This window comes from Nelumbo lutea, chromosome 3, assembly GCF_056320005.1.
Source record: "Nelumbo lutea isolate HS-2025 chromosome 3, American lotus-T2T, whole genome shotgun sequence".
Lineage (NCBI taxonomy): Eukaryota > Viridiplantae > Streptophyta > Magnoliopsida > Proteales > Nelumbonaceae > Nelumbo > Nelumbo lutea.
Genome location: NC_142686.1, coordinates 53,323,364 through 53,350,047, shown reverse-complemented (window position 1 = coordinate 53,350,047; position 26,684 = coordinate 53,323,364). Strand labels below are relative to the sequence as shown.

Genomic DNA, 26,684 nt, shown 5'->3' with positions numbered 1-26,684 from the left:
TCATTTCACCCTGCCATGGTGCTTGCCTTTTGATGACATGGCTTAGTCTGGCTTTATGATTATTGATTTATGCAATGCCAACTGTTGGGCTGTGTTGGGCTAGGCATATTAAAGCCCTGGCTCCCTGCTATGGTTGACTGATTCCATCCGCATTTGCACCCTGTCATTGGTTCTGAATCTTCTGATGACAGGACCGTTTTATCTATCATTCAAAGGAAATTGGATTTCCTCCCCACAAAATTATTGGTCTTTTACATTTCACAACATTTGTAGTCGTGCATGGGAACATTTTTGTATTTGTATGTTTTCATTCATGGGGAAATATTTTCGATCGCACAGCTGCAAGTGTTGTGCGGACCAATTTTGTGAAAGGAAGGTGGGTTCGATTTACACCAAACCTAGTAAGTTGAAGCAACCTGTTAACAAAAACCATCAATTAGACAATTAAACTGGTGAATTGTTCGAACCATTGATTATATCATGTGTGTGTGGTATTGTGGGCCGGACCGGGCTGGGCCAAGTTAGAAATAATCATTTCCCTCCACGTGGGCTCCGTGTCTGTGAGGAGCAGAGCCAGTCTCTTAACTAGTCTTTAAAAGAACCCGTGCAAATAAGTAAAGTTATATAATTTAACTGGTTTTACCAAGTCTTCATCATCCATCTTTTAAACAACAACTATATGATTAGAATTAAGAAAGAATTATTTTTCTTCTCCTATTTGAAAGACTCTCAAGACTCCAAGTACTACAGTATTCTGCACTAACAATAATGCCCAGAATATAGAGAAAACAAGTGGCTGTATACTGCAACTTGAACAATTTACAAGGCTCAATCTTATCCAGCTTTCCCAAAAGACAGGTCTACCTGGAAACATTTTTTGAATTGGGCCTCAAATACCGACCTGAGCTTAGGTCATGTTGAGGGTTCAGTCAGCTCAAGTTTTACACAGGTAGAACAGTATTAGACTAGTGCCTCAAGTGTGTAGGATACTATTTTGCATTCTATAGCTCAAAAAAAGTTTTTAAGTTCTATAGCTCAATTTAGCTTTAAACAATACCGTAACACAAGCCTAGACTTGGACAAAAGGAACTTTGACCAGTACATTTTGGTTGTGTTTTGACTGCTCAATTCTTAGGGCTGTGCTAAGGCTGATCCTTAGGCATGTAAGAGTACATCAAGCCCCAGAGATGTAAACCATAAACTTGTGTTATAACTTATAAATACCCAGAAAAAATCACAATCAAAATAATATGAATAGCAAAGGTCATGAATGAACAAATATTGAATTTTGGAAGAAAGAATCACAGATTGGAAAAATGGATGATGATACTTATCCATCAACTTCCTCCTTTCTGTTTTAGAGTGATTTTGTCTCCCAGACTTAGGGCAATCCCCTGGGTCTTGCTCCTTATCCTTATGTACCCACTGAGCTTCCCGTCTGCTTGTTTCTCAATGCTCAGGTTTACCAAAGCATCTTCCCCAAATACACTCTTAGCATACAGGTTAGCAGAAAGGAATCCACATTCTCCATCTAACACTGATCTGTATCAGGACAGCAACAAAGAGGAAAAAAAATAATAAAAAAGAAAATAATGATCAGTCAGTCTCAATATGAAGGTCAAGGAGAAATGTATGGGATAGATCAAAATTGAGCAAGCCTTTCAAAACCATGCAGAGTATAACGAGGATTTTTCTGTTCTCTTTTTGATTGAGGCAACAAGTAGGAGCATCCTGTAGGCGGGGCAGTTAAATGCTGGCTTGCCCCAATGCATATGCATTATGTCCACCACATAACAGGTAGGCTTTAATTGGGCCCAGACAAAAGATATTTCTAATTCTTCTTCCTTTTATTTAACATTTTGTTTATTCCTTTTTTTCACCATATACTGGAAAGAAGCTTAACCAATAAAAGGAACATACAGAGGAGAAGGGTGAGAACTTACGGTGGAGTAAGACACTTCATATTTGTAGAGTTGATGATGTGATTCAGGAATTCTTTCTCATCTTGAATTACAGTATTCACTGCCACCTGAAAATGAAATCATACACTGGATCATCCAAGCACAGCAGAAGATTAAAAAAAAAAAAAAAAGATGATTTGGGCAGCATAGAGAATTCAGAAAAAGAAAAAAAGGGAGCATTCTTATGTGGTTTGTACCAGAAAAAGAAAAAGAAAACAAAAGCTAATTGAATAAACTCAAGGAAATGCTACCCTAACCTTTTCTTCCTGATCAATCTGTAAAACATCCTAAAAATGCCTCTCTATTAATTCCTACTTTTTTTTCTCTTATAAATATATCTGTTAGGTTGAAGGTTTTGTATGTATGGATGGTTCGGCTGATAAGAGTTCTTATTAGCCTGTATTTAATTTTAAGTTGTCATGTACTGGGCCTGTGTTAATGGGCCCAAGTCTGTTTAGTGTTTTTAAGTCATCTGGGTGTCCCATCACTAATCAGGGGCATCTCAGTCATTTCATGTAACATCATACTGTACTTTAATATAAACAATAGTACTGTCGACTGGGAAGGCGAGTTCGACATTTCAGCATTTCTTCTTCTTCTCCTCTTTTCTGCTACTTCGGCTACAGTAGTTTAGCTTTCATGGTATCAGAGCATCAGCTTCTGTAGAGAAGATGGGCCGAATGGCCCATAGACTGTCATTTCATGTTATGTTATGTTTCTCTCTCTGTTGTGGGCCTGGGCCTTATTCTGGGCCCATACTCTGTAATATTCTGTTTTTTTTTTGTATTTTCCTGCTCACTCAAGGGCCTCTCTGTAATTTGTCAAAGATTAACTTATTAATAAGATGTTTAGAGTGTTAGAGAGGAGTAATGTTCGAACCTCTTACTCTCTAACACTCATTGCCGCCAGCTCTCTCTTCTCTTCCTCTCTTGTTTGTTCATTTTCTGGTTTGCATCTAATCTCAAACAGTTCCATACATCAAGTGGGCTGTTTTTCAACTTGGTATCAGAGCGGGCCATTGCTTGGCGTGTCCCTCATGTGGTTCTAGTTCAGCCAACTACATGAGGAGGTTCTAGGGCTGAAAGTTTACAGTCATCCGCCTGGTTCTTGGAGGTCATTGGAGGGTGCCCAAGTTTTTATACACTTGGAGAAGGGTTCGGTGACCAGGAAGAATCAGAGAGCAAGTTGTTTGGCCTGATTTGAAATCAGAGAAAAGGACTTTCGAAGTTATCTCAGAGAACAAGTGTTCGGCCTGGTTTATAGTTCAAACCAGAGATTCTCTTGCTGTAAGTCTTTTCTCAGTCCTTTGCTGAGTTATTTTTGTTGTTTGGGAGGACTATTAAAGCATTCAAAGCCCACATACATTCGGCCCATCTTCTCTACATGGTACTAGTCTCATCTTCATCCCAGCCTCTTCTTGGACCTATACTGAACACCTTGAAGTGATTTCTTCTAGTTAACAGTAGGCTGTTAACTACTGCACACTGAGTGTTCGACAAAAGGTCTCTTAAGGACTGTGGCCCTGTTTTCTTCTCTTTGGGACAACGGCTGTTGAGAATCTGAAATACCTTGTGATTGGAGGTTTGTTGGGTGTCCTTAAAGGGTGAAACAGTAAAGAAAAAACTACCACCGAACTGGACTGTCACAGTTATCAAGTCTGAACTGATTCTGTGAGCTAGTTGTTGTTGCCTATTCAGCTCAAACTAAACTCATCAAGACCCCAGTACCTTGAGAAACCTATTAAAATCCTAATTGGAGCCTTTACATGATGGATTTCCCAAGCCTTGAAAACAAGAATACTGCTGAATATGGACAGATTTTGGGAACCCCAACTGATTCTATGCTGGCTGTAACTACAATTAAGCTTGATGGGACCAACTACTTGGCTTGGTCACAATCAGTGAAAATCCACATTTGTAGCAAAGGAAAATGGGGTTTTATTTCTAGGAGCAAGAAAGCTCCTCCAGAGGATGATCCATCTTATGAGAGATGGGTACAAGAAAACTACACAGTGATTGGGTGACTTGTGAACTCAATGCAGCCACAGATTAGTCAGCATTATCTGTGGATGAACTCGGCTAAAGAAATCTGGGATAGTGTTGCAGAAACTTACTCCCAGAAGTTGAATGTTGCCAGAGCTTACAAACTGAGAAGTGATGTGAAGAATCTAAGACAGGGGGAGAAGTCACTTGCAGCATACTTCTCAACCCTAAAATCTATATGGCAAGAGATTGATTTGATAGAGGCCGTGACATGGGATGCTCCTAAGGATGCTGAAACATATAGGAAATTGGTGGAAAGGAATAGGGTCTTTGAGTTCTTGACAGGGCTGAATTCTGAATATGACATTACAAAGCAAAACATCTTGTCCAAGGAAGATGTTTCATTGTCTCAAGCATATACTTTGGTCAGCAGTGAAGAAAGTAGGAGGCAAGTGCAGGTTCAAGGGGTCAGTATCAATGATCATTTTGCAAACATGGGAATCAAACCCAAAGGGGTTACAGGAGCTCCCAGTGGCACAGGAAAGAAGGAGGTGGTGTGTGAATATTGCAAGAAGCCAAAACACACTAAGGACAAGTGCTGGAAATTGCATCCCAGTCTTGTCCCTATCCGATTCCAGAAGAAGAATGACAGTAGAAAGACAGGAAGTGCACATACAGCCACAAGTACAGATACAGAGTTTGAGTCTGCAAATGCACAATTGGCAGCCATGAAAGCTGAATATGAGAAGTTTGGAAGGATGATCAGCCAACTTGAAGGTGTAACTTCATCATCCAACCCTTCTGGAAGTCCAGCCACCACTGCATTTGCTCACTCAGGTATAAGGGCTTCTGCTAACCATGCATCTACCTCAGGTAATCCCAAGACCCCTTGGATCATTGACTCAGGTGCTTCTGATCACATGACCAACCTTTCCACTTTGTTTGTGTCATATGATTTGCTTCCTGGTCACGACAAAATCACCTTAGCTGATGGTTCTCTTGCCCCTATTTCTGGCAAGGGAACTGTCAAGCCTACAGACTCTTTACTCTTATCTTCCACTCTACATGTACCTTAGTTAAATACCAATTTGTTATCTGTAAGTAGCTTGACCAAGTCATTGAATTGTTGTGTAACATTTTTCCCTTCTCACTGTGTGTTTCAGGACCTGAAGTCTCGGAAGGTGATTGGGAGTGGCCATGAAGCGAATGGAATATACTTGCTCGACACCCCTGGCCAATGCTTTGATCATCCCAAGAATGTTGCTTTTGGTTCTACTTCTTCAGAGTCTGTCAGTCAAATTATGTTGAGTCATTGTCGATTGGGTCATTTACCTTTTTCTGCTTTAAGTCATTTGCTTCCCAAACTGTTTAAGGGAGTCAGTGTGTCCAGTCTCAATTGTGAGTCATGTCAGTTGTCAAAGCATTGTAGAAAAAATTATCCTGTGAGCAATAAAAGATCCTATTTTCTTTTTCATATTGTACACTTTGATGTGTGGGGGCCTTACCACTTATCCTCTATGGGGGGCTACAAATACTTTATCCTGTTTATTGATGACTTTTCTAGATTCACTTGGATATACTTAATGAAATCCCGAGACGAAGTCCCGAGACTTGTGAGGCAATTTCATGAGCTTGTTTTAACTCAATTTGGTACCAGAATTAAGGTTTTCAGATCTGACAATGCAAAAGAGTATTTTGAGAAGAGATTATCCTTGTATCTCACTAACATGGGGTTTATTCACCAAAGCTCCTGTGTTAGAACCCCTGAACAAAATGGAGTTGCTGAGAGGAAAAATAGACATATTGTTGAAGTTGCAAGGAGCCTTTTATTTGCCTCACATGTTCCCACAAGATTTTGGGGTGATGCTGTACTTACTGCTACCTATCTCATAAACCGTATGCCATCCAGGGTTTTAGGGTTTAAATCCCCCTTCAGTATTCTTCATCCAGATAAGGATCTCTTCCCAATTCCTCTTCGTGTGTTTGGTTGTACCTGTTATGTTCACATTCCAAGTGTGCAGAGACACAAGTTTGAACCAAAAGCCCACAAATGCATTTTCCTTGATTACTCCCCCACACAAAAGGGTTATTGTTGTTTTGATCCAAAGGCTGGCACCAGACATGTCTCTATGGATGTTACCTTTGATGAACTTTCTCCTTTTTATGGTTCCTCTCAGGAAGGACATTGTCAACAGGGGGAGAGTCTGTCACAAGTTTTTGCTCTTCCCCTTCCTGTCCCAGTTCAGTCCCTTGACAAATCTGTATCCTCACAAAATGAATCAAAGGAGGATCAGCCACTTCATTCCTCTTGTCCTAGTGCTCCTATTTCTTTACCTCCTCGTCCTACCCATAATCCCAAAGTGTATCAAAGGCAGAGATCCAGGAATGAGCAAGTGGTTTCCCTTACAACAGATGAGGCTCATACCCTCCCAATCACAGATGAGATAACATGTATTGCTTCAGCTCCCTTGGAATCCCCCTTCCCAGATCTTGATGTCCCCATTGCAGTTAGGAAAGGAAAGCGGAAGTGCACTGCACACTGCATTTCCAAACACCTTTCTTATGACCTACTTTCCCCTTCATATTGTGCCTACCTCTCTTCAGTTGCTTCTAACCCCATTCCTAGGTCTGTATCAGAAGCTCTTGGGATTCCAGAATGGAGAGATGCCATGCAGGCTGAAATGGATGCTCTACATGAAAATGGTACTTGGGAGGTGGTGGATTTGCCTGAAGGGAAGGATCCAGTTGGATGCAAGTGGGTTTTTACCATTAAATACAGGGCAGATGGGACTATTGAGAGGTACAAGGCCAGACTTGTTGCAAAGGGCTACACACAGACATATGGGATTGACTATCTGGAGACTTTTTCCCCTGTTGCTAAGATGACATCTGTGAGGGTTCTTTTGTCTCTGGCAGCTCACTTTGATTGGCCTCTCTATCAGTTAGATGTAAAGAATGCATTTCTGAATGGTGACTTACATGAGGAGGTCTACATGTGTCTTCCTCCAGGAATGTATGGGAAAGATATGCAAGGAAAGGTATGTAAACTGAAGAAATCTCTTTATGGCCTCAAACAATCTCCTAGAGCCTGGTTTGAGAGATTTAGAGCTGCACTTGTTAAATTCGGCTATGTTCAGACACAGTCAGATCATACTCTTTTTGTGAAGAAAAGTGGGTCTCTAGCAGTGTATCTCATTGTGTATGTTGATGACATTATAGTGACTGGTGATGATGCCTCAGGCATTCTGGGCCTTAAGTCTTTCCTCCATACAGAATTTGAGATTAAGGATCTGGGGGAGTTGAGATATTTCCTTGGCATAGAAGTTGCCAGATCCAGGGATGGGATTCTTATTTCCCAGAGGAAATATGTCCTTGATTTGTTGTCTGAAACTGGAAAATTGGGTGCAAGACCAGCTGCAACTCCTATTGATATGAGTCACAAACTTTCAGCTTCGGATGGAACTTTGTTGGAAGACAAAGGGGTCTTTCAGAGACTTCTTGGGAAGCTTTTGTACCTGTGCATGACCAGGCCAGATATTGCGTATGTTGTCAGTTGCATTAGCCAGTTCATGCATGCTCCTAGAGATACCCATATGGCAGCAGCAGAACGGATTTTGTGCTATCTGAAAGGCTCTCCAGGAAAAGGAATTCTATTTGCCAAACATGGTCATCTGAAACTTGAAGCCTATACTGATGCTGATTGGGCTGGAAATATTGATGATAGAAGATCTACTTCAGGGTATTGCAGTCTGGTGGCTGGTAATGTTGTCTCTTGGAGGAGTAAGAAACAAACAGTTGTGGCTCGATCATCCGCAGAAGCAGAATATAGAGCCATGGCACATGGAGTCTCGGAATTGTTGTGGCTAAGGCCCTTAATGGAAGAACTTGGGGTAGATCATGACAAACCCATGATGTTGTACTGTGATAATCAGGTTGCCATCAACATTGCTCACAACCCGGTACAACATGATAGAACCAAACATATTGAGGTTGATAGACACTTTATTCGTGAAAGAGTCTCCTCCGGTGAAGTGTGTCTTCCATTCATTACTTCTGAAGGACAATTGGCAGATTTTCTCACCAAGGGCATTTCCAAGGCAAGGCTTCAACATGACACTGGCAAGCTGGGCATGATTAACATCTATGCTCAGCTTGAGGGGGAGTGTAGAGAAGATGGGCCGAATGGCCCATAGACTGTCATTTCATGTTATGTTATGTTTCTCTCTCTGTTGTGGGCCTGGGCCTTATTCTGGGCCCATACTCTGTAATATTCTGTTTTTTTTGTATTTTCCTGCTCACTCAAGGGCCTCTCTGTAATTTGTCAAAGATTAACTTATTAATAAGATGTTTAGAGTGTTAGAGAGGAGTAATGTTCGAACCTCTTACTCTCTAACACTCATTGCCGCCAGCTCTCTCTTCTCTTCCTCTCTTGTTTGTTCATTTTCTGGTTTGCATCTAATCTCAAACAGTTCCATACATCAAGTGGGCTGTTTTTCAACTGCTTCTTCCTGGTTTCAGCCGGCACACACTCTCTTCTCTTGCTGTCTTTTCATCTTCTCTCTTCCTTTTCTGGGTTGCTGCAGTAAAGACCTAGGGGTGTAAAAGAGTAAAGCAAATTCGAACCTAGGGTTTCTCTTGGTTGTAGGACTCAAGGGAAGTAAGACCCAAAAGTAGATGTCCTATTAGGTTATTTCCAGCAAATAGTAGCTATTTGGCTACTAAGAGAGGTCTGTATAGGACAGACCTAGTTGAGGACTGATTTCAGCAGTCCTAGCACTAGCCGAAAGGGGGAGAGCTTCCTCTACAGTTGCAACTTCGGTGCTCCAGCAAGACTTGCACAGATTTAGCTTCTTCTACAGAGCCCACTGTTCACTTGCTACTGTTGCAGCCTCGAACTGTTCACTTGCTACTGTACCCAAACTGTTGCAGTTTCGGTTCAGCCCAGGTGAAGTCTATCTAGTGTTCTACCAGCACTGTGAACACTTCTACCAGCATAGCAAAGTGGTAAACAGCTCCAAGTTCAGGTTGGTTATCAGTCCGAAATCCCTCACCACTGCTGTGAGATTACCCTAGGGTGCTGCCAGCTCCAGATTGTTCAGCACTGTGAACCCTAGTTGAGGACTGATGTCAGCAGTCCTAGTATTGGCCACAAGGAGGGGCACTCTCTTTACAGTTGCAGTACTCGAAGTTCAAGTGGAGTCTGCATAGCACAATAGTTGAGAATCCTTAGCTTCAGGTCGGTTACCAGTCCAGAACTCCGTGCTTGCTGCTGTAACTGAACTGTTTCAGAACTGTGATAGTCTCGGCAAGTCTGAAACTGTGTCGAGTGCTGTCAGAACCCGCTGTGATCATTTCGGCTAATCAGAATCTGCTCCAGAACTGGTTCAGAACCTTCAGAACTGCTTCGGCTAGTTTTAATCAGTGTCACCTGCACAGTGGCTGCAGTCAAGATGTCTTCAATACCTAGAGAAGTTTCTTCTAGAGATAACAGGCCTGCGACAAGTGAGAATCTCGTCACTAGCAACAGTGATGACAACTCACAAAATACACCAACAGTGTCTCCTTCTCCTATGGGACAGGTTGCTGATTCCTCTGGAACTGGTACTTTGGGCTTCACTGCTAGCGAGGTAGAGGACCTTAGCAAGGCATTGGCCCATCTAAGGAATAATTCTTTTGCTTCTATATCTCTTGCCAGATCAGGTACAGCTTCTGCCTTCAGTGCCACTGGATCTATTGACTCTACTTCTTGGGTTATTGATTCCGGTGCAACTGACCACATGACACATATGTCTTCCCTATTCTCTTCATATCATTTGTTGTCTGGTCAGGATAAGATGAGAGTTGCTGACGGGTCTTTCTCCACTATCTCTGGAAAGAGAATGGTTGACCTAAGCAAGGACCTCTCTCTTAAATCAGTTTTGCATGTTCCCAGTCTCACCTCAAATCTTTTGTTTGTTTCAAAGCTTACCAAAAATTTGAACTGTAGTATAACTTTTTTTCCTATTCATTGTGTCTTCCAGGACAGATTGACAAGGAGAACGATTGGGTGCGGTCATGAGTATGGAGGACTCTACTATCTTGATGCAGACATTGGTTCAGCCTTACAAGCATTTGCTGGTAGTAGTCCGGAGAGTGTGGAGTCAAAAGCTAAGTTGCATCTTTGGCATGCTAGACTAGGTCATGTGTCTTTCTCCTCATTAGAAATGTTGTTTCCCGAACTGTTTAAGGGCATTTCAAGTCAGAGTTTAACCTGTGAAGTATGTCAAGTGTCAAAACAATGTAGAACCGTGTATCCAATTTCCAGTAATGATATTTGTGCTCCTTTTGATTTGGTTCATTCTGATGTCTGAGGCCCTTCACCCATTGTTTCTTTTGATGGCTTCCGGTACTTTATCAGTTTTATTGACCACTACTCTCGATGCACATGGATTTACTTGTTAAAAGGGCGGGATGAAGTACCACGGATAACTATGGCATTTTACAAGATAGTTGAAACTTAGTTTAATAAGAAGTTTAAGCAATTCAGGTCAGACAATGCTGCTGAATACTTTGAAAAATCCTTGAACTTATTCATGGAAGATGCTAGCATACTACATCAGTCATCCTGTGCTTATACCCCTCAGCAGAATGGGGTTGCTGAGCGCAAGAATAGACATCTATTGGAGACATCTCGAGCCTTACTATTCCAGCACAAAGTCCCCAAGCAATACTGGTCTTAAGCAGTTCTTACTGCATCATATCTGATAAATTGGATGCCATCTAAGGTGTTGGTATAAAAACCCCTTTCTCTGTTTTGTGTTCCACTCTTCCAGATTTTTCCCTAACTCCTCGGGTCTTTGGCTGTATATGTTTCATACATGTGAAGGATCCAAAGAAGACCAAGCTGGATCCTAAGGCTACAAAGGGAGTATTCCTGGGGTACTCTCCTACACAAAACGGTTACAAGTGTTATGACCCTGTCTCCAAGAGAAAGTATGTCACCGGAGATGTGGTCTTCTTTGAGTCTCAACCCTATTTTCAGTCTTCTCAGAATCCTCTTCAGGGCGAGACTAGTGGGATGGAAGAGGATTCTCATTCTCCCTCCTTTTTTGTTCCCTTATCTACCTCAGATCTTCCATCCTCTCCTCCTCCTACTTGTTATGGCATTCCAAGTCAACCTAGTGAGGCTCCCACTGTGTCGGTTACCTCTCTTGATGCTGCAGATGTTCCTGAAGGCTCCAGTAGGCAACAAAAAGAAATACGTACATACAACAGAAGAAAAAGGGGCCCTCAATCTCATGACAGCAACCAATTGGACTCGGATCAATCTGTCTCTACAATCCAAGGTACTTCCAACTCACATACTTCTGATTTGGATCTTCCTATTGCTCTCCGTAAGCCTATTCGCTCTTGCACCACCCGGCATCCCATTGCTGATTTTGTTTCTTACTCACATTTATTCCTACCTATCACTCCTTTGTGTCTGCTCTTTCCTCTATGCGTGTTCCTTCTAGGTACTCAGAGGCTGTGTCTGATCCAATGTGGAAAGAAGCTATGAATGAAGAGATGGAAGCCCTAATGAAAGCAAGAACTTGGAAATTAGTGGATTTGCCAGAGGGGAAGAGGACTATTGGGTGCAAGTGGGTGTTTACTATAAAGCACAGGGAGGACGGGTCTATTGAAAGGTACAAGGCCAGACTTGTGGCAAAGGGGTTTACTCAAAAAGAAGGGATTGACTACAAAGAAACCTTTGCCCCAGTAGCAAAGCTCAACACAATTCGGGTTCTTTTGTCACTAGCAACAAATTTTTCATGAGAACTTCATCAGCTGGATGTGAAGAATGCCTTCTTAAATGGTGACCTTCATGAAGAGGTATTTATGGAACCTCCACCAGGCTATGATTTTGGTAGAAAGGTGTGCAAACTGAGGAAAGCATTATATGGGTTGAAGCAATCTCCCCGTGCATGGTTTGAGAGGCTTTGTGGGGCCATGAAGAAAGTGGGGTACACTCAAAGTAGTGCAAACCATACCTTGTTCATAAGGAGACATGATAGCAAACTTACTGCACTCATTGTTTATGTGGATGGTATGGTAATTATCGGGAATGACTTGGAAGAGATAAGAAGACTGAAGGAGTTTTTAGCTTCGGAATTTGAGATCAAAGACTTGGGTCATTTGAAATATTTTCTTGGGATTGAAGTTGCCAAGTCAAGAGAGGGAATCTACATATGTCAGTGGAAGTATGTTCTTGACCTCCTAGAGGAAACATGCATGATGGGGTGCAGGCCAGCAAATACTCCAATAGAACAGAATCATGGCCTGCAGGAATTAGTAGGGGAGGACTACTGTGATAGAGAGAGATACCAAAAATTGGTAGGGAAGCTGATATACTTATCCCTCACTCGGCCAGATATTGCTTATGCTGTGCATGTTGCCAGTCGATTTATGCACTCTCCAAAGATCCCTCATATGAAAGCAGTTGAAAGGATTCTCAGGTACTTGAAGACTTGCCCAAGGAAGGGAATTCTCTTCAGGAAAAACAATAGAATTGAAATTGAAGCCTACACTGGTGCAGATTGGGCTGGGTCAGTTGGAGACAAGAAGTCAACCTCAGGTTACTATACATTTGTGGGAGGAAACCTGGTCACATGGCGTAGTAAGAAGCAAAATGTAGTGGCTAGATCAAGTGCAGAAGCAGAATATCGGGCTATGGCCCATGGGGTTGCACTCTTATGGCTCAGAACTCTTCTTAATGAACTTGGCATTAAGGCTGAAGGTCCTCTCAGGCTATATTGTGACAATAAAGCTGCCATCAACATTGCCAACAATCCCGTGCAGCATGACAGGACAAAACATATTGAGATTGATCGGCACTTTGTTAGAGAAAGAATTGTCTCGGGTGAACTCTGTGTGCCTTATACTCCATCTGAGATGCAAATTGCAGATGTATTGACTAAAGGGTTGGCTGTAGCAAAGTTCATGGACCTTCTTGGCAAGCTAAACATGATTGACATCCATGCTTAGCTTGAGGGGGAGGAGTGTTAGGTTGAAAGTTTTGTATGTATGGATGGTTTGGCTGATAAGAGTTCTTATTAGCCTGTATTTAAGTTTAAGTTGTCATGTACTGGGCCTGTGTTAATGGGCCCAAGTCTGTTTAGTGTTTTTAAGTCGTCTGGGTGTCCCATCACTAATCAGGGGCATCCCAGTCATTTCATGTAACATTGTACTGTACTTTAATATAAATAATAGTACTGTCGATTGGGAAGACGAATTCGACATTTCAGCATTTTTTCTTCTTCTCCTCTTTTCTGCTACTTCGGCTACAGTAGTTTAGCTTTCAATATCCTTCCAAAATTAAAGTTTTCTCCACAAAAGTGACAATCTTTGCATATTTATTAGCCCAATGGAAGTGACAATCAAAAGAAGACAAAAGTGGCATGCCACTTAAAGGTTTATATGTCATGTAGCACTGTTAAACATAACAGCATAAGATCCAAGTATGCAAAGAATGTCTAGCTAAAATCAGTTTAGTTGTCTTGAAGAGAAATGCATGATCTCATGTGCATGTATTAGCATACTTCTTTGCATCAAATTGCTCATTTTAGAATTTAACTTGTTTCACTTGGCCATGAGATAGCATCTGAGAAACAAAAGCATAAGAAGTATGAAAGACCTTTCCGTTTATGAGTTTATCTGAACCAAGTCAACCTTACCAAGATAATTATATAGCTAAAATTTATTTTGTCACGTGGTACCATTATATTCTAACACAACATGTTAGGGCAGAGTTAATCACTGCTGTTTTTGGGGTATAAAAAGCTGGGGAAATGGGAATCACAAGGTTGGTTGTGGAAGGGATTCAAAAATAATAATTGGACGCCTGAGAAAGGAGGGGGATGATTTGGCAATACAGGAATGATGTCAGGCGGTTCAAGATGTTGTCAAGAGCTATGAATGTTCAAGTAGATGGTAAGAAGGTCCACCACTAATGGATTGGCTGATGGATTAGCTAAGCAAGGAGTGCGTAGAAATCACTTGTATTGGACTTGTTAAGATGTGCCGAATAGGGGTAGATTAAGGGGGTCGACTGAATGGGTAATCCATCAGATTTTCAACAGACCCTTCTTCTTCTTCTCTTCTTCTTCTTCTTCTTCTTCTTCTTCTTCTTCTTCTCCTCTTCCTGTTCGGACTACTGTAGCAACAGTCGAAACATGGTATCAAAGCAATGCTCCTGACCTAAGTCAGTTGGTAAAGCACCTCAGCACTGTTCGTGACTCTTCACCTTCGTTTCTGATCAGTCGATGGAGAGAACTGGTTCGCCCTAGGTCAGAAACAGTACAACTTGTCTCTCTGCTGCGCATAACCTTCTTCAACAAGGAAAGTGACTTCAGTAGTGAATGGTTGATTGATATTCTCAAAGGAAGGTCGGTTCTTTCTTTTTCTAGTGTTACTTATATTTCTGGGTAGAAACCCTACAAGAAGCTGTTTTACTGAGTAGAACCTAGAGAACTAGGTTCATTGTTGCCCTAGGAAGGGCTGTGTGTGCAGTAGCCGAATGTGTAGGGCTGCTGTAAGTTGTTGTGTAATGCCCTCTTGATACAGTATAAGGTAGAATGCAGTGACCTTGCCGAACTCCTTGTGGTTGTGTAATGCCCTCTTAAGTGTGTTAAATAAGTCTGAACTGGGTGCAGCAGATTTGGCTGTGTTGTGGTGCTTGAGTGGTTGTAAGAGGGCTTCTACTTGTGATTAGTGAATGGTAAACTGATGCTTATGTGGGACATAAGTGTGTGAAGTCAGCAGTAGTGTGATAAGAACAAGTGTGTGAAGTCAGCAGTGGTGTTTAGAGGCTACAATAGGGGCTGAAATATCAAACTGTGAACAACATCAATCAGCTTGTAGCTGAGAAGTAAAGTTAGAGACAACTGTGAAAAGGTACAATGGCAGCAATAGGAGATGGCTACAATGATCAGAAACCTAGTGTAGTAATTTCTTCCAACTACCTAGGAGTACAAATGACCTCAATTAAGCTAAATGGGGAGAACTATGTTCCATGGGCTAAATCCGTGGAAGTTCTTCTCAAGGCAAAGAAGAAAGCAAAGCATGTTAGAGATGAGAAGCCACCGGTTGACTCTCCAGGGTTTGATGATTGGGAACAAGAAGATGCTCAAATCATGACTTGGTTGTGGAATAGTATGGAACCCAAAATCAGTGCCAACTTCATGTTCCTTGATACGGCTAAGGATATATGGGAGCATGCTAAGAAGCTATATTCTAGACAAGATAACACAACAAGAGTATATCAGCTGTATCAGGAGTACTTTGATTTGCAACAAGGAACCAAAACAATAGAAGAGTACTATGCTTGCATGAAGAATATAAGGAATGAACTCAATGTCTATCATCCCCTTACTCCAAATATTAAAGTTCAGCAACAGCAAAGGGAGCACCTAGATGTTACAAGATTTTTAGTGGGGCTGAAGTCGGAATATGAACCAGTTAGAGCTCAAATATTGGGGGGCTCTACTCTTCCTACACTTGAGAAAGTATTCTCAAGACTTCGTAGAATCTCTTTGGGCCAGACAGAGAACCCCACACAGTATGATAGATCAACACTTGTGATAGCTAGAGGTGGTGGACATAGTACAAGAGGGGGAGGTCATTCCAAAGGGGGCCGTGGCAATTCCATGATTGGTAGGGGTGGCCGTGACTCAGGGGGAGGTCGTGGCAGAGGAAAAAATAACGCTACAAGGAAGTGTACTCATTGTGGTAGGGATGGACACACAGTGAATTTTTGTTATGATCTACATGGTTCTCCCTCTAAATGGGCTAATCATGCTGTAGCAGGCGAGGTTGCTATTAGTGACAGTAAACTGGTAGACCTAACTCCTTCCACATCTACATCTACTTCTGGGAGGGAGATGGTGAGTGTTCCGTGTGATGAGTATGAACGGTTACTTCGAACTACTTCACAGCATACCACTGCCACATATGCCCAATCAGGTATCGCTTGCATGTCATCTAAAACTCCTTCATGGATTGTTGACTCTGGAGCCTCAGATCATATGACCGGGACCCCATGTGTGTTCTCTTCTCTTGCTGAAACCTTCACACCACAAACTGTTACACTTGCCAATGGGTCCTCATCTCCCATCTGTGGTGTTGGTAATGTTGACTTGGCTTCTGTCCCTTTATCATCTGTTTTATACGTACCTAAGTTTCCATTCAATCTTATGTCTGTTAGTAAAATAACCAAAGCTCTTAACTGTTCTGTTACCTTCTTTCCTTCCACTTGTGTTTTTCAGGATCTCAAGACGGGGAAGAAGATTGGTAGGGGGCATGAAGCTGGTGGATTGTATTACCTTGACGGCGGTGGATCTTCAATTGCACTTCAGACTTCCCTTACTCCTCTACAATGGCATTGCCGACTGGGACATCCATCTCTCAAGGTCCTCAAGATGTTGGTTCCATCATTGAGTCAGTTGTCAGTTTTACAATGCGAGTCATGTCAGTTTGGTAAACACCATCGTGTGTCCTTCAGTCCAAGAGTTGAGAGTTGTATGTTGAGTCATTTTTCTTTGGTTCACTCAGATGTTTGGGGTCCGATCAAAATTGAGTCTTATAATGGGTACAAGTATTTTGTCTCCTTTATTGATGATTGTTCAAGAATGACATGGATTTACTTAATGAAAGAAAGAAGTGAATTATTTTCCATTTTTCAAAAATTCCATGCTGAAATACGCACACAATTTGGTGTACCAATCAAAGTTCTTCGTTCAGATAATGGTCGTGAATACTTTCTTACTGCATTTCAACAGTATTTAGAACAACATGGCATTATTCATCAGACCTCGTGTGCTTTCACCCCTCAACAAAATGGGGTGGCTGAACGGAAGAATCATCATCTTCTTGAAATTGCTCGGTCTATGCTTCACCACATGCATGTTCCTAAACGGTTTTGGAGTGATGCCGTACTCACTGCATGTTTTCTCATTAATCGGATGCCCTCTTTTATTCTTCATGGTCGGTCCCCCTTCTCCATCTTGTTTCCCACTTTATCTCCGTTTCCATTAACTCCTCGTGTCTTTGGTTGTGTGTGCTTTGTTCATAATCTGAGTCCTGGAATGGACAAGCTAGATGCACGCTCAATTAAATGTGTCTTCCTTGGCTACTCTCGGACTCAAAAAGGGTACAAGTGTTACAATCCTATTGCCCAAAAGTGCTATGTCTGCCCTGATGTCACATTTTTTGAGTCTGTCCCCTTCTTCTCCAGTCATGAAGCACCCTTGTCCTCACCCTTACCTCCTCTTCCTCTTCCTGTCAGTGATTCAGTTCCAGAGGCTGTTGTTGGAGTAGACTCATCTCCTCATCCAGTGCAGGTCACCACTGAACGACCACCGATCCGACAAGTGTATACACGTCGAACGATATCTGCGGATCCTCTCATGGCTCCTATTGCTGAACCTTCAGATCTTGACCTACCCATTGCCTTACGGAAAGGTAAATGTAGTTCCACACTCCATCCCATTTCCAATTTTGTTTCATTATCTCGTCTTTCTGCCTCACATCGCCAGTTTGTTTCACTTTTGTTTTCTATTTCCCTACCTAACAATGTTCAAGAAGCTCTTAGTTCACCTGGATGGCGGCGGGCAATGGAGGAGGAACTTTCTGCTCTTCAACATACTCAAACGTGGGAACTTACTACTCTTTCACCTGGGAAGCATGCGGTGGGCTGTAAATGGGTGTATACTGTGAAATACTTGCCAAATGGTAGTGTGGAGCGTCTGAAGGCCAGACTTGTTGCTAAAGGTTACTCACAGGTGTATGGTGTGGACTATATGGAGACATTCTCACCGGTGGCTAAAATTGGTTACGTTCGTGTCCTGATTTCCTTGGCAGTTATGTATGATTGGCCTCTCTTTCAACTTGACATAAAGAATGCCTTCCTCCATGGTGATCTAGTGGAGGAGGTATATATGGAGCAACCACCTGGGTTTGTTGCTCAGGGGGAGGGTGGTAAGGTGTGCAAGCTAAAGAAGGCAATTTATGGGTTGAAGCAATCTCCACGTGCTTGGTTTGGGAAGTTCAGCGAAGTGGTGAAGAGTTTTGAAATGAAACAATGCCAGGTTGATCACTCAGTGTTCAACTATGACTCAGAAGCTGGGAAGATTTTATTAGTGGTCTATGTGGATGATATTGTCATCAGGTAGTGATAAATTGGGGATTGGCAAACTAAAGGTATTTCTACAGAATTATTTTCAAGCAAAGGACCTTGGAACATTAAAGTATTTCTTGGGAATAGAGGTTGCCAGGTCAAAACAAGGTGTGAATCTGTGCCAAAGGAAATATGTCCTTGATCTATTGGAAGAAACAAGATTGTTAGGTGCAAAACCGACTGAGACCCCTATGGAACCAAATGTTAAGTTGAGCAGTGATACAGGAGAAATATTTGAAGATCCTGGAAGGTATAGACAACTAGTGGAAAAGCTGAACTATCTGACTATCACGAGACCCGACATCTCCTTTGCAGTCAGTGTGGTGAGCCAATTCATGCAGAACCCTCGTATACCTCACTAGGATGCAGTCCTTAGAATTGTGAGGTATCTGAAAGGTGCTCCAGGCCGTGGGCTATTGTATAAACCAGGATGAAAACTTGAAGTAGTTGGGTATACAGATGCAGACTGGGTAGGCTCAGTGAGTGGTAGAAGATCTAATACAGGCTATTGCACATTTCTGGGAGGAAATCTTGTGACATGAAAGAGTAAAAAGCAGATGGTTGTAGCCAGAAGCAGTGCTGAAGCCGAATATAGGGCCATGGCTCACACTACCTGTGAATTAGTGTAGTTGAGGAATCTCCTACAAGAAATTGGGTTTCACATGGATAAACCTATGAAATTGTACTGTGACAACCAAGCTGCACTACATATCTCATCCAATCCTATCTTCCATGAGAGAACAAAGCACATAGAGGTTGATTGCCACTTTGTGAGAGAGAAGGTTCTTGCCAGAGAAATAAATACAGAACATGTGGGCTCCAATGACCAGTGGGCAGATTTGTTTACAAAAGCTCTAAGCTCAGGGAAAGTGAACTATCTATGTAACAAGCTAGGATTATATGACATATATTCTCCAGCTTGAGGGGGAGTGTTAAGATGTGCCGAATAGGGGTAGTTTAGTCTTCTTCTGTTTATTAAGTAACTTGCTTATGTGGTAGTGTTATTAGTGTTACTCTGCCCCACACTTAAGTAAGATCACTTCTGTCTTTGTAAGTATGATTAGAACCTAATATAGATTAAGGGGGTCGACTGAATGGGTAATCCATCAGATTTTCGACAGACCCTTCTTCTTCTTCTCTTCTTCTTCTTCTTCTTCTTCCTGTTCGGACTACTGTAGCAACAGTCAAAACAGGACTCAATTGTAATGGGATGGTGGGGTTCTTTTGATGTAAAGGGTGTTCAGATTTAATAACCTCTTGTTGTAACCTTTTTCTTAATTAGTTTTAACAAAATTTTCTTTGTTTCTGATCAAAAACAAAAACAAAAACAAAAAAGAAAAAAACATTAAACTAATTATTGCAGTACTATAATTCAATTATTGGGATGTGGCTGACAAAGTAAAAATTAGCATGCAGTCATTGCCCACAAAACTCTAAACTCCGTATTCCCCAAAACAAAACACAGTACTTTTGTAAACTTCATTTAAAACTTTAGACAAGCCAAAAAAAAAAAAGAAAAAAGAAAAAAATGCATTTCTTGACATGATGTATCCCGACTAGAACATAGTAATAAAACGGAATATTTACTGTCATTTTTCTCTAAGAAGTCTATCTTTGACCACATTTTGTGTCCATACTTTTGAAACAAAATTACTTTTAAACATGGATTATTCCTATACCCTTTTTACTAAACCATGTTTTGATAACAATGTACTGAAACCATATTCTATATATCGCAGCATGGCTAATAAAATGGGTATCATCAAGCAAAGAGTCTGAACAACTCACCCAGCAAATTATTCTGGGCTGAGTTGTAATTCTGACTGTGTTGGGGTTCAGCTTCACTAACTCTAGGGCTTGAACCTGTTCACTTTTTACTAAGATTTTTAATCAAAGTTACCATTTCCTATCAAAAATAAAACACACAACACACACAACTGACCCAGCAAATTGTTTTTCCTTCTTAATATTAACCCATCTAGATTGTAATCTCAAAAATAGATATTCACTAGCAACCTGAGGTAGATGCTCAAAGTGAAAAGGCTCTCAGCTAGAAACACGTGGAGAAAATCAGTTCTTTGAATAATGATGGATTGGACATTAGGGATAAAAAACCCAATTACATACAAATATCTGAGCGCCAAAAACCATATGTAAGAATCTGAATCAGAGGAGGCCATACAGATAGATGGCGCAATGCCCTTCTCTGCACAGGGTCTGATGATGGTGTTCCGCATGGTATAAAAAAGGAATTTGGTTGGAAGCTCATTTGGACAGACGTTCTCAATCTATTTGATATTTCTGCAGAAACCCACCAAGGCTACAGGGAAGGGGAAAGGTCAAAATTGAATATAAACTGGAGGTAGATGGATCGATCAGACATTAGTGAGATTATCATTAGTAGATTTCAAGTCTTAAGGATGGCACTAACACCATTCTTTCCCATATAGTTTCTTCTACCATCTTAACTTAAAAAAAAAAACAAGGAAATCCAATGCTCTCTCAATTTTCACCATACTGACTTGGAGAAATACTTTAATTGGCTTGAATGTTATTGATGCTTAACAAACAGTAGCCATTCATCTATTCTAGTTCTTCAAAAAATGAAGCATGTTCTACTTAAATATTAGACATTTGTTCAGAGAACCAAGGTAGTGAGCATGCAATGCTCATTTTGGTGGATCAGAGCTTTGTTGTTCTCTTGCAATGACAAGGATTTACTAAAATGGAACTAGAATGGGGGGCACCAGGGCCTGGGGATAACTTATATTATTCTCAATTCTTTGAACTTTCTTTGTTGAGTCAGATTTAGGTGGTTTGTAATGCACCCTCTCAGACTCATTGGGTGTTTTCTTTTTTCCTTCTTACAATTAATAAATTTTTTTATTGCTTTTTCTGTTTAAATAATTATCATAAAAAGCTAAGTGAAAGCAATGTTTTTTTATAATCAGACAAGTGTAAGTAACTCTGCATAATAAAGATACCTTGTTTTCCCATTCAAACTCAGCCCACATAGTTCTGAATGCCCAGTCAGCACAGTTTGCTGGAGAGATGTAGTCCATGATATCAATGTGGATGTCATTGAGGACAATAACTGTTCGTTCAAGTACATTCGAAGTCTCATAGACAATGTTCCCAAATATGACTCCTGTTTCAGTTGATGAGACCTTAATATTTGCCTTTATCTGCTTACTTGATTCTGGAGCTAGTGTATAGTTTTGTGGACGTTCCACGAGCTTGAGATCACCCATGGTTGCTAACTCCAAGCACAAGTTCTGTAGTGTCTCCTTAGTTCGATTAATTATGGTAACATCAAGGACAATGTCATAATGATGAACTGTCACATATGCTTCAGCGTACACAGGATCACTAAATCCTGTAAGTTGAAGAATGCGGTTGAGCTTATTTGCATCATCACCATCCTTGGAAAAGTCTCCAGTGGCACGTTTTAGATCATCATGGATCTGATCTTCCAACTCAAGCTGGCTCATTCCCTGAAAATGAAGGTAACTTAGATAGATGCTAATATTTCATGGACCAGTAAACTGGTCATAAACCAGAACAGTCTTGAGTTGGTCACTCATAGCTCAGTTTTCTGTTGCAAAACATGCCCAAAGGATTTATTTGATTAGCTACAAGAAGCATAAGATAACATTATTTTAGAGTGATAGGGGAGAGAGGGATCCAAAACCCAGAAGATTCATGCAGAAAAGTTTTCATTTTAGATTCCTTGTAATTTAACATATCAATAACAGACATGTTCAAAGAAGATCTGTTAATTGGTTAAATATGAACATAAAAGAAAAACTCCTTGCCTTCAAAAGATCAAGAAACAAGGGATACTAAAAGTCTAAACAGCATATGTTGACTCTAAGATGAATACATCTAGCCTCTTGGGAATAAATCATGGAATGGTGTTCCACTCAAGACGAGGTCTTCCAACTTCCCTGTGAGTGTGTTCAAAAGGGGTCATCATAGGCCAGGCGAAACCTAGTTCCAAGCCATGCTTTTGGGCCGGGCTAGAAATGATCACCCCTAGTGTTGACTATGCCTTCTGCTGTTCTCTCTTATTTTCTATCAAACCAAACATAGCCTAAGTTAGGGGCTGCTTGATAATGACTGAACTGGCTGAACTGAACAACTTATTGCTTTGTCTTTTAGTGGATAATCATTTAAAAAAAATTTGTGGTACAAAAATCTATATTTGAGATTATATAATAAAATATTCATGCCTTTTCTTCAGCTGTTAAGGAGCTCATAACCTACTTAATAACTTATTCGCTAAAGCACAAAGCAATAAGTCATTCAGTTGAGCCACTTCAGCTTTTATCAAACAGTCTCTTGATATGATTAGGCTCACAACTTATTTGGTATAAATTTAGCTCTAGAAGTAACAATTTTAGGAATTTGGGTAAAAATTAGAATAGGACAAAAATTTATATGAAGTTCTTACAGACTTTAAGGCAGTGTTGCATGGATACAGACAAAGGAGTCGGAGTCCAAATGCATGTCCAAGAGTTTTGACTCAGGAAGACAAGAAAACATGGACTCACAGACATGTCTATGGATTAGTATAGACATTAATATAGTTTATATTTCTTGAATTCTAATATTATATACCTACAAAAAAGAGTATAAAATGTTGCCAGTGTAACTAAAAAATGTTTTCAATCCATGGTTGAACTAGTTGGTTGGACAGGTCAACCTGTCACCTGGCAATATTTCTAGGTCCATTTCACCCCTAAAGCATTCATTTGCAAAAAACCATTGACTCAATTAACAGCATGGTAGCCTTGCCGAATGAACTGCTGAACCACTTAACCTAGTCAATGGATCATGGGTTAGACATTTATTCCCATCATTAATAACAATAATTCTCATTCATCACTTATTTTTATTTAATATGATAAATATGTAGTATTAGAGACATGTCATGTTTTTTTCTGCATTTTCTGTATTTTGTTATTTTATTATTTAGTTTATGGTGTCATGGGTTGACCCATTTGACCGAAAAGGTTGAACTGCTGATCTGCTACCCTGGAGAAAATTGGTTCCATTTCCAGGTCAGTTTTTAAAGCAGTTACTATACAACATATGAAAGATAGAATTCATCTTGTACATTAGCTGTTCATTTTTGTCAAATAAGCTAGAACATAAAAGAGGAAATGTCATGTAGATGCATCCATCAAGAATATATAGTGCCAGAATCTAATGCAGACACATCATCCATCTAGGAGAGTTAATACAATACTGCTTTAATGTGTTCTTAAGTCTACCCAGAAACAGTCAGGGGATTGCAAAGGCTCACTGTCAGAAGGGATTTGTTCTCACACTTTATGCATGTGCATATGAAGATCAACCTGTTGCCTTTGCTATACAGTATACATTATATGCAAAATTTGATTAGTGTTACAATGGGTAATAGAGATCTGCCCTCACCTTCTAAGGTCTAATTGTTTTATACAGCTTTTAATGCCACCCAGGGTATTGGAAGGTGTGAAAAGTTGTATAATATAATTAAACCTTGAAGCTTGAAAGGCAACAATTCTGTATAATTCACAGAAAAAAAAAGTAATTCTGTGTTTATTAGACATTCTAAACTCTCAACATATAAGAGATGTCAAAAGCAGTATAGTCTTACCTTCCTGTTCTTCAAATGGTAGAAGTCGATGAGGTCATCTGGTTGTGCACGAGAAATTTGAGCCTTTGCTTTTATCTCCTCTGTTTCCCTCAGCTGTTTCTCTGCAAGCATTTTAACAAAACTTTGACGGCATGACTCCAACCATATCTTCCTAATCTGCTGGCCAGTATTGCATAACAATCTAATGCAAAGCACAACCCTATCATAAGAGTCACTGTCAATTGGATGTGGAAGAACCGGAGACTGTCCCAACTGCAACATAGAGACCATGATTAATAAGATTTCACTAGATGTTTTGCTAACTTCAATCTTTGATGACTGAACCTCTTCATATCTCAAAACAAGCTTTGTCAGTGTACAGGCAACAACAGCCCCAAGGAAGAAATCACCAGTAAGGATGAGAGATCGCAGATTCCCAGGAGATGCCAAGGACCCTGAAACAATGGAAGGAGGAGAGATAGCAATTTCTGAGGCAGCACTCTGGGTTGCGTAGGTCCCATCTGCAAGGATCGCGGGTCTTCTAGAGGAGACAGTTATAGAATTAACTTGCTGAGACTTTTTAGGAGCATCTACAGCATTCTTTTCTTCTGCAGCAGTGTAGAATGGAAGTTCTCCAAGACACTGCTTAATGGTTGCAATTCCATTCTCAACTTCTGAAAGAGAGAGACAATATTCTCCAATGATCCAAAGAGCACAAGCACAAACTCGTGTAGCACGGATCTGATAGAAGGTGTCTAAGAGTCTTGTTATTATTGAAATTCTTAGTTTTGGGTTAGTTGTAATTATTTCTCGCACAAAAATTATCACGTCTATAGCTGAAGAAACATTATTATCCCCTAAGAAATCCATCAATAGATGAACCACAGTGCTGGCCACCTCAGGGAATTTGATAGCACAAGAATGTATAGCCTGAACGAGCATTTGCCGGTACTCGCCATTCTTCTCAAGCTCCGTACTCTGAGTCTTCATGACTTCCTTCTTCAGAGTGAGAACAACCTCATCTATATTCCTAGGAGTTATCAGTTCGAGAACGATATCGATTGTTTTCCTGCGAATGTCAAGGTTGGGGCTAGAAAGAGCCCTGAGTACATCCATGATCATATCAACCATAACATCTCTGTGAGAAGACTTGAGCTCATGCAGACGATCAAGCACAATAAGCTTAACATTGTTGTCACTCTGAGAGAGAAGAAGCTGGCAATAGGTGCTGGCAGCAGCCCTGATAGCCGTGGGGGCGGACGAGAGAGAAACAAGCGCGCTAGCACATTCATAAATAACGGCTTCGGATGGTGCGTTCAATAGAGAAATAATGATCTTAATGTACTTCCCCTTCTCTCCCGGATTCGTTCTGCAAACCTTTCGGATCAACTCCAGAACAACCATCTGAATAGCTTCCCCCCATTCAGGGATACTATCAACGTGGGTGAGGAGGTAATTGAGTGCACGATCCTGAGCGCAATTGAAGAGCATAAGGAAAGCATTTCGCTTGGCCGAAGGGTCCTGCTCAGACGAAAGCCCCTTCTCGATCATCTCCGGTGCATCGACAAGAAGCTGCTCCCCCTGAGGAAGCTTGTAGATCGACATAACCGCAAGGATTGCATTCCTCCTAACAAACTGATGACGATGTTCCAAATTGGACAAAACCGAAGGAATCAATGGCTCAATGATCTCCGTCTCGTTCATCCGGCAAAGGAATCTCAGAGTAACACCACGAATGTATTCGTTCGGGTGCTGGAGATTATCCCTGAGTTTCTGGCATATCAGGATCATTTCCGGGAGAACTTTCCCTTTGGAATCCGTTTTATCGATGATCTCCAAATACAGAAGCAAAAGCTTCCGAATCGTGTGATCGTCGGTAGGCAAGACATACCGAATAATCGTGATGAAAAGCTGAGGGATGGTTTCTCCATTCAACAACAGCATGATGGCGTTCTTCATTGCTTCGATCTTCGCAGCAACATCGTTTCCTTCAAGAGCCTCCTTGATCTCGTTAGCGAGAGCAGGAGTTGCTCGGTCGAAGTGAATTAACAGCGAAGAAGATTTCTCCATTTCCTACCGTGGTTCCTCCAAATTCTACAACGCCTGTTTCAAAACCTTAACTACTCAGAACTCGTGCTGCAAATTCAATAATTTCAATTGTTAAGGTTTGAGAATCGAGTAGTAACAGAGAAATTCACAGACGTTCCTTGCTCCTACACCAGATCGAAACACTACGTTTCTTACGTTTTGATCTGTTGTGGAAGCTATATGAATGGATCTGAAAAATCGCGAAAAGAGAGAAGAGAGAGAGAGAGAGAGAGAGAGAGAGAGAGAGGAAACTGCCCTCTCTCAAATCTGCGTTTTCTGAGATCTTGTAACCAGAAAAATCTGCATCCTTCCGTTATCTGGTAGTCAAGAGTTCAAACTTCCATGAGTACGAAATTCAAACCAAACAAAAAGAACCGGGTTCAAGTCGGTCGGGTAGAGCGGGTTCAAAGCCCCTACACTCTGGACCTCGGGTTCGGTCCAACCCGAGGTCAAAGAGTTGTTAGTCAGCTGACTCAGCTCAGTGCCAAACTGTCAATTTAGGCTGAGCTATAACCCCAGTTTGGAAGGTGTACAAATACAAATATGTACAGTGCAAATACATACAAAACAATACAAAATACAAGATTTTGCACTCCATATATTTGCATTTATACTCCTTCCAAACTGAGCCATAAATGCAAATTTGTTCAAATAGAAAGATGCAAATTTGGTTCGGTTTTGCATTCATGAATTTACAGTGATTATATGTATTGGCCAACTTTGTGTAAAAAGGGTTGAAAAATAAATTAGTTATGCTGTGTTTGGTTGCAGTGCAAATTTATTTGCACTGATGCAAAATTATGGCTGTGTAAATTTTGATTTATTTTTGTTTCAAAATTTAT

General features: G+C 40.9%; 1 protein-coding gene across 1 annotated transcript; it reads right to left on the bottom strand.

The window, feature by feature from the left end:
- Positions 1-1,190: 1,190 nt before the first annotated feature.
- Positions 1,191-26,185, bottom strand: LOC148865002 (coatomer subunit beta-1-like). Its single transcript, XM_088974315.1, has 4 exons — positions 23,776-26,185; positions 21,119-21,628; positions 1,944-2,029; positions 1,191-1,542 (listed from the first exon to the last, which is right to left on the bottom strand). Exons 1-4 carry the CDS (start codon positions 25,822-25,824, stop codon positions 1,338-1,340), a joined length of 2,850 nt encoding a protein of 949 aa, XP_088830441.1. The 5' UTR covers positions 25,825-26,185; the 3' UTR covers positions 1,191-1,337.
- Between the last annotated feature and the right edge of the window lie 499 nt (positions 26,186-26,684).

Bases quoted from the DNA above. Each gene is read 5' to 3' on its own strand.
- LOC148865002 (XM_088974315.1), bottom strand. From the start codon at position 25,824: ATGGAGAAATCTTCTTCGCTGTTAATTCACTTCGACCGAGCAACTCCT. The intron at 21,629-23,775 runs GTAAGACTATAC...CTTCATTTTCAG, and splicing joins ACCATTTGAAGAACAGGAAG to GGAATGAGCCAGCTTGAGTT. The intron at 1,543-1,943 runs GTAAGTTCTCAC...GTCCTGATACAG, and splicing joins ATGAAGTGTCTTACTCCACC to ATCAGTGTTAGATGGAGAAT.